Source organism: Mauremys reevesii, linkage group 5, assembly GCF_016161935.1.
Source record: "Mauremys reevesii isolate NIE-2019 linkage group 5, ASM1616193v1, whole genome shotgun sequence".
Classification (NCBI taxonomy): domain Eukaryota; kingdom Metazoa; phylum Chordata; order Testudines; family Geoemydidae; genus Mauremys; species Mauremys reevesii.
In genome coordinates, this window is record NC_052627.1 from 93,052,239 (window position 1) to 93,064,952 (window position 12,714).

The 12,714-nt window shown below is 38.4% G+C and overlaps 1 protein-coding gene across 3 annotated transcripts in view; it reads right to left on the bottom strand.

The window, feature by feature from the left end:
* The window catches only part of GUF1 (GTP binding elongation factor GUF1), a 40,605-nt gene that overhangs the window by 19,069 nt on the left and 8,822 nt on the right, over window positions 1–12,714 (bottom strand). For 2 of the 3 annotated variants that reach the window (XM_039539866.1, XM_039539865.1), the window contains exons 5-9: window positions 11,393–11,470; window positions 9,745–9,828; window positions 9,019–9,083; window positions 7,508–7,711; window positions 5,205–5,344 (exon numbers count right to left, since the gene is read on the bottom strand). In XM_039539866.1, coding sequence (XP_039395800.1) covers window positions 5,205–5,344; window positions 7,508–7,711; window positions 9,019–9,083; window positions 9,745–9,828; window positions 11,393–11,470 — 571 coding nt within the window. Of the gene's footprint in view, window positions 1–5,204; window positions 5,345–7,507; window positions 7,712–8,739; window positions 8,907–9,018; window positions 9,084–9,744; window positions 9,829–11,392; window positions 11,471–12,714 lie in introns of those variants that run through there. The other variant, XM_039539867.1, reaches the window with a different exon arrangement.

The following is a 12,714-nucleotide window of genomic DNA, read 5'->3' on the forward strand; positions in this document are numbered from 1 at the left end:
AATACACAGAAGCAGAAAAATCAACTAAATAAAGACACGGTAAGGGATAATGGAACACCACAAGCCAGAAAACTGGGTGAGGTCCAAGGGAAACAACTGAAATGCTTGTTCAAGAATGCAAGGAGTTTGGGAAATAAAATGAAGGAAATGGTACTACTGTTGCAGGAGGTCAAACCAGAAATTATAGGGATTACAGACACATGGTGGAATAGCACTCATGACTGGAATATAGGTATTGAAGAGTATGTGCTGTTAGGAAGAGAAAGAAAGAAAGAAAGAAAGAAAGAAAGAAAAAGAAAGAAACGAACGGTAAACATGGTGGGAACTGTACATCAATGAAGCTATAAACCGTAAAGAAATACAAGTGATAGTATGGAAAAAACAAAATCTATTTGGGTCACAATCACTTTGAGGAAGGATTATAAAAGAGGTGTGTTGGGATAGTGTTATGGGTCTGTTATAGTCTCCTCTCCACCAAGGGTCAGACTTGGATATGGATAGCAATCTCTTTAATATCAGCGACAGTTTTGGAAATTATATCATAATGGGAGACTAACTTCCCTGATACAGACTGGAGAATAAATACTAACAATGCTCTTAGGGTCCAGTTATTCCTGGATGTGACAGATTACCATTTTCTTCATCAAATTGTCACTGGACCAACAAGAGGTGATGCAAATTTAGACTTAGTTTTAGTAAGTAGAAGAGCTGGTTGTAGGAAATAGCTTTGGATCAAGTGATCACAAATTGATATATTAAATAGAAGGATAATCAAAACCAGGTTGTCAACTACGTTTTTTTATTTTAAAAGGGCAGATTTTAACTAATAACCTTAATTTCCCAAAGAAGTCAACTGGACTGAAGAGCTCAATGACTTAAATGTGGAGGCTTGGAATTTCTTCAAATGAACTATACAAAAACTATCTGAGAAATCTGCATCCCAAGGAAGGGGAAAAAACTTGTAGGGAAAAGGCTCCAGGTCCAGCTGGATGAATAACCACCTCAAAAAGGTTATTAAGAATAAGGGGAGGCCTATAGGGATAGGAAAAGGGATTACCAGCACAGAAAGATACATAATGGAGGTTAGAAAATGCAGGAATAAAGTGAGAATTTCTAAAAGTCAAGCTTAATTAATTTGGCAAGAGCTAATTCAAATAAGAGGGTTTTTAGTTATATAAATAAAAAAAAGAAAAAGGAAGGATGATGTTGGCAGCTATGCAGTGTAGATAGGAAGGAGACTAAAGATAATCTAGGTATGGTCCAAAACCTAAATGAATACTTTGCCTCAGTTTTCAATTATTATGATCACATGGAACATGTGCATGAAGGCACTATGACTGATGAAAATGAACGTCCAGAAATGGAAATAACCACAATTGAGGTGGAAGAAAAAAAACTTAAGATCTTGCTGCGTTCTAATTTGGTGAAAGGGGAGTGGGGGAAAAACAGGTAACTTCCCTCCCAGAATACTGAAAGAACTGGCATGTGAGATTGTGAGTCCAGTAGCAAGGATTTAAGGAAATAAATCTATCTACTCAGGGGTAGAACCATATGACTTCAGAACAGCTAATATTGTACTTATTTTTAAGAAAGGGGGAAAAAAAAGTGATCCAGCAATTACAAACCTGCTAGACTGACCTCAGTGGTATGCAAGGTTTAGAACAAATCATGAAGAAAGAATAATTAAATTCATTCAGGTTAATGGTAAAGGGTTTACCAATGGTAGATCATTGCTGGACTAACCTAATCTCATCTTTTGAGAAAATAACTTTTACTGCACTTTGCTTATTTAAAAGATTGAATATAATTGGATTTCAGTAAAGCATTTGACCACACATAAAATTATTAGTTAAATTAGGGAAGATGGGTATTGATACAAGCATTGTAAGGTGAATAAGAAATTGGCCAAAGTGGAAATAGCACTGGGTTGTGCTGAAAGGTGAATTATTGGACTGGAGAAAGGATACTAGTGGAGTTCCTCCAGGATCAGTCGAGGGACCAATCTTATTCAAAAAATTTTTTAATAACCTTGGCACAAAACGTAGGTGTGCACTAATAAAATCTGCTGTTGATATAAAGTTTGGGGGCATCATCATACAGGAGGATCAGATTATTACAAAAGATTATCTGAATCTTGAAGACTGGAGTGACAGAAATGGGATGAAATTCAATAGTACAAAGTGCAAGGTCATGCATTTGGGGTCTAATAATCAGAATTTATGCTACAACCTGGTGGCTCATCAGTTGGAAATGACAGAGGAGAGAGACCTGGTGTGTAGGTCCATCAGAGGATGATGAATCTGTGAAAAAGGTAAATGCAATCCTAGGACGTATTAGGTGAGACGTTTCCAGCAGAGATAGAGAAGTATTAATGCCATTGTAAAAGGCATTGGTCAGACCTCATCTGGAATACTGTGTACAATTCTCATCACCCATGCTCAAGAAAGATTAATTCAAACTGAAACAGGTGTAGACAAGAGCTACTAGGATGAACAGAGAAATGGAAGGAATTTTATGAGATGGGACTAAAAGAGCGTGGCTTGTTCAGTCTCGCAGAAAGAAGGCTGAGAGTGTATATGATTGTTCTCTATAAATACATTAAGGGAGTAAGTACCATGGACAATGAAGAGCTATTTAAGCTAAAGGATAACGTTGGGACAAGAACAAATGAAATAAAATGGCCATGAACAAATTCAGACTGGAAATTAGGTGGTTTCTAACCATCAGAAGGGTGAGATTCTGGAACAGCCTCCCAGTAGTAGCTGTGGGGGCAAACACCTTAGTTTTGAGAGAGCGGGACACATTTATGAGTGCAGTTGTATGACAGGTTTGCCTGTGATGGTGGGGGATAGAGAACATCAGCCCTGGTGCTCACTTCCAGTTTATGTTCCGAAAGCTCATGCTTCAGGATTCAGCCAGCCACTTGCAGGGGTCAGAAAGCGACACCTCCCCCCGCCCCATGTGCCCATATATTCTGAAAAGATTTTTAATCTTCTTCCCCTGAAGCATCAAGGATGGCCACAGCTGGAGACGGGATACTTGGCAGGGTGGGCCAGGGCTCTGAGGTGGCACCAAGCATTCTCTCTCTCAGGTGCTTTGTTGGCTGGTTCTTGCTTATATACTCAGTCTAACTGATCATCATAAGTGGGGTCAGGAAGGAATCCGCCTTCCCAGGTCAGACTGGCAGCGACCTTGGGGTTTTTTTACCTTCCTCAGAAGCATGTGGGTGTGAATCACTTACCAGGATTATTTGTGTATATCTCATTTAATTGTTTGCCTGCCACTGCAGGAGCCTCACACACTGGTGCAACTCGGTCTGTCCTATTCTCTTGCCTCTGGCACTTAATAGTCTAGTTTCCTGTGGGTCTCATTTATTTTGGTCTCGTTTCCACTGTTGGATTTAGTGTGTGGGTCCTGCGTGGTGGTGGTGGCCTATGATATGCAGGAAATCAAACTAGATCAGCAATTCTCAAACTGTGGGTCGGGACCCCAAATGGGATCTCCAGGGCTGGCTTAGACTTGCTGGGGCCCAGGGCTGAAGCCAAAGCAGAGAGCTTCAGCCCTGTGTGGTGTGGCTCAGGTTGCAGGTCCCCTGCCTGGGGCTGAAGCCCTTGAGCTTCAGCTTTGGCCCCCCTGCCCAAAGCGATGAGGTTCAGGCTTTGGCCCCCGGGGCAGTGGGGCTCGGGCGGGCTCAGGCTTCAGTCCCCCCTCCTGGGTGTGTGAAGTAATTTTTGTTGTCAGAAAGGGGTTGCGGTGCAATGAAGTTTAAGAACCCCTGGACTAGATGATCTAGTGATCCCTTTTGGCATTAAACTCTGTGACTCTATACATTATTCCATTAAAAAATGTTAGGACATTATTAAGGTTTCAAAGTTAAACCCTCAAAAGTTTAAGACATGCTAGAATTAACTGTTTTAATGGTTGTGCTTAACATGACCCACATATCAAGAGCACACAGAACCAGACTGTAGTGGAATTCAGCATAGCTCATGATTTGAAGGAGCAGAATACTCGACAAAACAGCAGGGGTTCCATGGTGCCAGGCAAATTGTTGTTGTAAAGCAACTACATATGTATCAATGAGTTCCTGCTCCATTCCTTTGCGTTTCAGATGGGCAAGCCATTTCTTCCCCTCAAACACAGTTAAAGATGCAAATGGTCAAGCAGCAGCCTAGCAAAAGCTTAAGTGCCTGTGAGAAGAATAGAAGACACTCAGATTTTTTCCAACTTCAAAGGAAAACAATTGTCACAAAGGTAAGATTGATCTGAAGATTTTAAAGAAAGGAAGACTTGTATGTGAACTCCCTATCCCTGAAATTCTAGGGTTTTTTGTTTGTTTTTTTGATTTTATTACTTTTACATTAGATCCACAGTCATTTCATAAAGATATATTTTAGCTTCATATCTTGGCAAACAAGATCTGGACTGCAGAAGCACACTGCAAATTATCCCAAGATAATTATCTTATTTTATAGCCTCCAACATGATCATGCATCTGAGGAAGTAAGTGAACTTTCCCCATTCTCTCAACACAGGTTCAGAAGATAATTAATGTGGCTCTTTTCTTTCTGCTGCTTTCCCTTACAATTATTTCCCCATCTTCTGTAGACAGAAATATTGCCTCCTGTGAACCTGCTAGAGCAGGCAGTGACAGAAAGTCAATGACACTTAACTTCAAGCACTTAACTTCACGTGCTTGAAGTTAAGCACACACTTAAATGTTTTGCAGGATCATTTTGACAACCAGTTTTGGTCACACATTTAAAAAAAAAAGTGTGAAACAAGGGCTGCTAATGATAAAATAAGGTTTTTCCCATGGAAAATGGTTCATAATAGACAGTAGAAATTGCTTATCAGGAGGAACAAGTCCAAATTAGTGACAATTCTTGAAGAAGTACAAGTTTATTTTCAGACATGACAGGCCTATGTTAGCTAAGATGATCCTCCCATAGTGAAAATAAGTGTTAGCCTCTTATTTAAAAGCAATCTGCAAGCTTTCTTAGTCTTGTCTAAGTAAAACACAGGGAAGTTTTACAAGGTTATACAGGCATCACATACCACTCTAGAGTAACTCTGCTAGTGTGCTTTCTTCAAATCCCCTTAATATGGATGCATGTTCTTAAATTTCAGTTGCCTGAGTAGCTCTCCTACTCCTGTATGTAACATAAAACTGCTTCCAGTTTTTGAATCAATATACTCCTCACCTGCAAAGACCATTGGTTTCGCTGATTTAAAGCCAGGCAAAGGCTCCACTGGCTGCTTATGTAAATACAGCGTGTCTCCTATTTGGGCTTCCGTAACCTCTTTCATCCCAGCAATCAGATAGCCCACCTGTCCAGCATATCTAAATAAAATTGGCATTATGTGGAAATATTTATCTTGTTTAACAACATTTCAAGTTTCTGCCTCTGCAGTTAGCCCCCTCAGGAATATAAGCACATGTTCTCCCCCAAAGTGCACATACTCAACCCAAATTGTTCCATCTTTAGAGACTCTCTTTACAGATGGATCTAAGACCTAGTTACTATTCGAGGTTAAATGTCTATTTGAGGCTGAGTTTTTGGATTTCCAGCCCTACACTGTTTCAAGGCAGGGGCTGGGAGGTACTTTTCTGACATGTAGGACACAAAAGCCAAAGCAGTATCCACATACTACAAAGCCAGTTTCAGATACAAGGAAAGGACTGCTTGGGCAAGGAGTAATGTCACCCCTCTGTTTGACCTCAAACCCCAGTAACTACCTGGGTTGTGGAAGCAGGTGGATCACCATTGTATGCTGCTGATGGTATGGGAATCCAAGGTAGATGGTTAAATGTAAAGTTGTGCAGTCAGCAAAGCAGGTAGTTCAGCCTTCCCCAGCTTCACTGAAAACCTCTGAGAAGGGCCTTTAATCAGCATTCAGCTGCAAATTTTGTCAGAACTTACCTCCACTCTGACTATGGCTACCTGCTTTCCCTCACACTGCAGGGGAGATAAACTAGTTTCCAACAGCAGTTGCACCTGGAGACTTACACTAAAGGCCTTCCCTGTTTGGGTAGATAAACAGCTTCCTGCCTCACTTGCTTTGACCATCAATCACAGACCACTCTCCACGCACTTATGCACAGAACTTCAATGGGTATCCCAGCAGCAACTATAAGATGATGCCCCCACCTTCCACTCTTACCCAAGATAGCTCCATAGGTGAATTGGAGGCTCAGACTACATGTTCAACATGCTATTCAAGCACTGCTCTGATGGCTTTTGTGCCCGAGATATCAGATCAGTGCCCCCAGGAAAATAAAAAAAAAAAAACCCTGAAAAACCCAGTGTAGAATTTACTTTTGCTCCTTAACAAGTGTGACCACCAGAGTTATGAGTGCTTTCACAATAATTAAAATACCATCAGCACTTAGGCTGCCCATTTAGCTCTAGACACCCTTTAAAAAGAAATCATGTTTCCCTACCTTAAATAAAGAAAACCTCTACCTATTTTTACACCTAAAATGCCCATTCCCCTAACTCTCTCTTCCCCTAGTATATAGTCTCTAACACCAAGCAGATGCCCATGATTGTTAAAGAGGCTAGCAGGAGGCTCCGAAGCCAAATGGCTTTTATTCTCTTCTCATTATTTTATCTCAAGGGATTGTGATTCACACACAGGAGTAGTTATGCATTCTGAAAACCTTTTAAAACTATATTATTTTAAAATACAAATCAGACTTCAGGATTTTTAGAGGGTGGCTCATTTCATTTTGTTCTTTCAGTTTTATTACATGAATGTGATATCACATTGCCAAACCTCTTGGTTTGATGGCAATGCATTGTGTTGTCAAATGAGAAGCACAGTGTGTCCTTGAAAGTAAAGCTTTTATCATCTATTACACACTAAACACATGTGTGAATTGATTGATCATTAAAGGTGCAGGATTGATAACTCAGGATGCTGAGGGTGTTTTTCCAAAAGTGCCTAAGTGACTTCTGATCATAAGATCCATTGAAAATCAACAATGTTTTTCACTCCTAAGTCACTTAGGCATTTTTAAATCATCTTTTTAGTTGAAGAACCGATATACGAGCAACAGCTATGCAGCAAGCTCATAATCTAAACTTGTGCTTAAGTCGTATTGGTAAGGAGACCCGCTCTATAGATGAAAGGGTAGTTCTGTCACCAAACCCATTCAGTCCTTGATTTCTCTCTGCTCACACTGCAAAGAAGGGTCCCAACAGTGAAGTTGGTGGTCTGCATGTATGTGTTGTGGACACTTGCTTACCAGAACTGACTGAGAATAGCAACTCAAGCCATGAAGCTCCTAGACAAAGAATTTCAGAGTGGGATTTTCAAAATGCTCAGCATTGGCCTAAATTTAAATGGAACAGTGAGAAAGTGCTTTCAAAAATGCACCCCAACCCCGTCTCAACCACCCAAGGCTAAAACTGAACAGATGATCTAGAGATTCAAGACATTATATCTGATTATTCTAATTCTCATTTATTATGGTTTTTCCTCCAAATAAATTCTTACTTACAATTTATGAGTTGGCTGTTCATTTGGCATCAGAATTCCTACTTCGTTAACTTCATAGGTCTTCCTTGTGTGTGCAGACATAATCTTATGTCCTTTCTGAACCTCTCCACCAAAGAGCGCAATGTTAGCTATGACACCCCTGTAGTGGTCGAAGGTGGAATCAAACACCAAGGCTTTCAATGGGTCACTAATGTTAACACTGGGTCTATTAAGAAAAATGTAAAAAATACATTTAATATATATTAAATAAGAGCATAAACTGTAGACTATTTTTCATTGAAAGTCAAATGTAAATTCATCTGTTTTAAAACATTCAAACAAAATGTTCATACAAAAATAGATGCTAGTCTAAGTGCAGAAAACAAAAATCTTGAAGCTGTGTGAAATAGGAGATTTGCTATTTATGGCATACAAAATATTATGAGAAGATTTTTAAGCCATTCCACACTTCCATTTCTGATCATAAATCTATGCCAGCAGACTGATCTCTTAATAATATTAATGTTCCAAATTAAGCGTATATTTTGTTCTTGTCGTTGAGCTTTATTTCATGATGGCAGAAATTAATTTTAAACCATTAAAGTTTTCCCCCCCCCACTAAAGTTCTGATCATCAAGAATATCACACTGATACAGTTCTTCCACCCCCACTGACTTCATTATCGTTTAGGTTCTGTTTGGCATTTATCAATGTAGATATTACCTAATGAGAAACAAACAGAATTAAAAGCAAAATGCTGATTTAAAGTTGAACTGGGATTTGGCAGCCTTTCTTGTCATGCTGACAATGGTCAAATTCCCAAATAAAAGTCTCAATTAAACTGCAGTTCAGGCTGTAAAAGCTGAAAATGTGTATTGGTAACTCGGGGCCCTGGAACAATTTTAACTAAACAATGTAATCCTTAGAAGAGAGAGTGAAAATCTAAAACATTTGATTAAACACAAATATTTCAGAAATTTGTGCTTCCCTGAATTGATCTCCAGTTACTTATAAAATAATATCTGGGGAAAGTACATCATTTCTAAAAAGGAAATTTAAATAACCAAATCACAAAAATTGTCTTGCTTTCCCTCTGCTCCCTTGTTTGTGGGCTTACACCAGTAGTGTTCAAATGTAATGGATTTTCTCTCTCTCCATTTCATATAATATCACCTATGTTAATGGTTTTTGTGTTATATTCATCTTTAATAATTCTCATATATACCGGGGGGGAGGAGGGGGAGATACACTCACAGTTGAAAGGATTTACCAAGCAATGAAACATCTCTTTTCTCCAAATTTCATTTCTGAAAATGAAATGAAATCTTGTCCTAGTCACCTCAAAAATAGGAATCCTGCCCTCCCAATCCAGTAACAGGAAACCACAAGTGAGAAATTTCATGCAGAATGGAGCTGGTATAAGGAATTTAAAAGGGCAGCTCAAAAATCTGTCTAGTTATCAAAAGCTAGTTACCATCATAAATAAGCCAAGTCTACCACTGGCTCCATAAAACTCATAACACCAAAACTTACGGTGGAACCTTTTCAATAACTTCCTGAAGCACCTTTTCCACATTCGTTCCTAGTTTAGCAGAAATCTAGAACAAGTTCAGAAAAAAGTTTTATTGGGAATAAGTCTGCTGATATACATTATCTATTACACTGAAAATGAATGCCATCTTAATTTTGACATGTTAAAAGTATGATGCTTAGCTACAGACTCAACGGGCAAGCTTTTGAGCATATTAACTCAAGCCTTTGTTATACTATTAAAGGAACCTGATAGGTCACAAACATTCCATAATAGAGAAACAGACACATCTCATGCAGAAGGAAAGACATCAGGGAAAGAGAACATGATAGAATCTGACATACACACAGTACAGGAAATAATTTCAAAATTTTCCGTGACGCCTCTATCCATTAGTCCCAAAAATCTGATACTTTATTTGAAAGTGTCTTCGTTACTCTTCTGTTTTCCAGATGGACGTTAATCTCAAAAAGGACCTTTTCCCTCTCCTTAACAGAGTAAGAAGAAATATACACTGCATGTCAATAAATAAATAAATAAATAAAACAAAACAAAACTCAGGAATTGATTTACTTTTTTTAAAATAGAGGGGTAGCTGCATTAGTCTTTTTTTTTTTTTGTGAAGAGTGCACATTTTTCATTTGAACTCCAAACAGGATTTTAAGAAGTCTAATGATCAACCAGTTGTTAAACATCCAGATTTTTAAAAAATGTTTAAGAGATCTTACCCTAATACATTTATCCTTAGAGATATCAAATAGCTTTTCAATTTGTTTCTCAACCCTTTCAGGGTCTGCATTCTTCAAGTCAATCTACAAAACAATATTCTTGTTACACATTTGAAATACAAGTCACACACACACACACACACACACTTCTTGCATGTCAGAATTCTAGGTCACCAAAATAAAATTTTAAAAAAAAATGGGATCATGAATACAGCAAGTAAATAAACGGCTGTCTTTACCAGAAGGATCCTATTAAAGCACTCCCTAAAATGAGTCTTAAAACAGTCCTCCCATCTTTTAGAGACCTGCATATAACAACAATTCTTGTAGAATACTGCTAACAAGATTGCTAGTAAGGTATAGACAGGGCACAAGTTTCAAAACAGCTTATAAGCAATAAGTTCTATTTGCTTATTCACCTCTGGCAAGACTATTTTTTTCCCTTTGGTGCCTTTGAAGGGGATGCTTTACTATAACAAAAAATGATTAATAAAAAGAAGGGAGGTAGATTTTGTACCTCAGTTGGAAAAATTCATGTGATGTTGCAAGTCTGCATCTAGCACAAGGGTAAAACACTACTCAGCTTTATTTCCAGCGCAGATATTGAGAACATTTTACATCTACACATTTCATTTCACTTAACTAGATAATCAATAACCTATCTCCTGCTTTTCCACCCACACAACCCTACAGGTAGATCTTGTCATTTGTGGAGTGTTTTTCTTAAAAGCTCATTAAAGTATATTTCTTGAATATTGATTAGGTGACAAGCCAAATACTCTCACGCATGTATCACCTTTGAAAACAGAAGGTGGGCGGGGGGAATGAAAAGCATGCTGGAATACAATGTACACCATGGTGGAAGTTAAGTGATCTTTGTAGAAAGCTGGCTGTGTGATTTACCAGAAATTAAAATAAAAAGATAGAGAATTTTGTAGCAGACTGACGTACAGTGTTTTAAATCATCACAATGGGCTGCAATGTTATTAAGCAAATCTATCAAGAAAAAGTACCATCAGATTTAACATTAATTTTACCTTTCTTCATCATTTCTGCAGAGGTAAAGGACTGAATAGAGCAAGGGAACACCATCTCACCCACAATGCTGTTTTCTTGTTTCTCCAGACTAAGATTCAGAGTGAGTCAAGCTCAGAAGTGATGCAAGTTACATGTTCCTAAGTACCGTATGTTAACATAACTTACACCCCAATGAGCTAAAGATGCACATTAAACGAGGTGAGGGGACAATTTAACTTACACCCTCCAGTTTGGCTTTGCCTTGACTAGGATTTAAGGTGTGGTGTTAAAACACATTAGCTAGAACTCTGATGTGTCCTAAAAATCTAGCATAGACAAGCCTGTATAAACTTAACGCCCACTGTGTGGGGAATCTTTCATTGCTGTCACCCAAGTAAAGTTTTTACCTATCATACTGTGTAAAATGACACCTTTCACAGTGTCTAAAATTCACTGCAAATAGCTTAAAATACTAATATACCATATTTATTACAGATTGGCAGCTTAAAATACACGTAAACTTCACTCCATCTTTTGTTGCATCCTTCAATTTGGTGATACATTTTTTGTATTTCATAATTTTGTCATGGTTATGTAAAAATTGCTATATATAAGTCTAAAACATTATTACCTTGTTTATAACAGGAATTATTGCCAGTTGTGCTTCAAAAGCAAGATAGAAGTTTGCCATCGTTTGTGCTTGAACACCCTGGAAAGTATTCATAAAACAACATTTTATTACCCAATACTACTATGTTCTGTGTTTAGGGTATTAACAGATAAGCCTATTTTCCTATTACACACATCCCTTCTTTTGAGGAGGTATTATTTTCTTTAATTGGTTTTCAATAATATACTTAGATAATTGTAATATAAAAAACATGGAAGTAATGTAATACTAAATGTATTAATGCTGAAAAATAATTCCTTTCTACAGTACTGTATGAACCTAGTCCTGTTTAAAAGATGACACTTAATATTAAGGTTCAGTTTATAAAAGGTTGGTAAGGCAAGAGCAGCCTTCCTACAGCTCAAGAACATTTGGAGCTCCAGAGAGCTGTCTTTGGCAATAAAGATTCGACTGTTCAATTCCAACGTGAAACCAGTCCTACTGTATGGAGCTGAAACCTGGAGGACAACTAAAACCACCACTAGGAAGATCCAGACCTTCATTAATAGCTGCCTTAGAAGGATTCTTCAGATCCGCTGGCCAGACACCATCAGTAACATCCACCTCTTGGAGAGGACCCGTCAACCCCCAGCAGAGGAAGAAATTAGAAGGAGAAGGTGGGGCTGGATAGGACACACACTACGCAAGCAGCCAACCAACATCACCAGACAGGCATTGCGGTGGAACCCCCAAGGCAAGCGGAAAAGAGGCCGTCCAAGAAACACCTGGCGACGCGACCTTCAGGCTGATAGCATAAAAATGGGCTATACCTGGAACCAGCTAGAGCAAATGGCCCAGGATAGAGGACTCTGGAGATCTGTGGTTGGCGGCCCATACCCCGACTGGGGTGACGGGCATTAGTAGTAGTAGTTATAAAAGGTTAAAAAGTAATAGATATTTTAATAAAGCAATTGTCATAGAATCCAGTAGGTCAATAGGTTGATAATAATCACCTATAACACCTTCTACTGATGTACTTATAACTAGAGCTGTACAAATAACTGATTTGTTAGTTGGTGCAGAGGAACACACAATTTGGGCAAAGACATCATTTAAGAATTAATTTATTAAAGGGGGAACTCTATATCCAAGTAAAGAGGATAGGAAAGATGTTAATAAAGTACAGATAAGAGCTAGTGTGGAACAGTCAAATGAAATACAGTTCCATTTAAAAATCACACATGAAGGCAAGCAATTGAATATTGACAAAATGTACAAGTGCCTATATACAAACCTAGAAGTCTAAGTACTAAGATGGGTGAATTGGAGTGCCTAGCATTAAA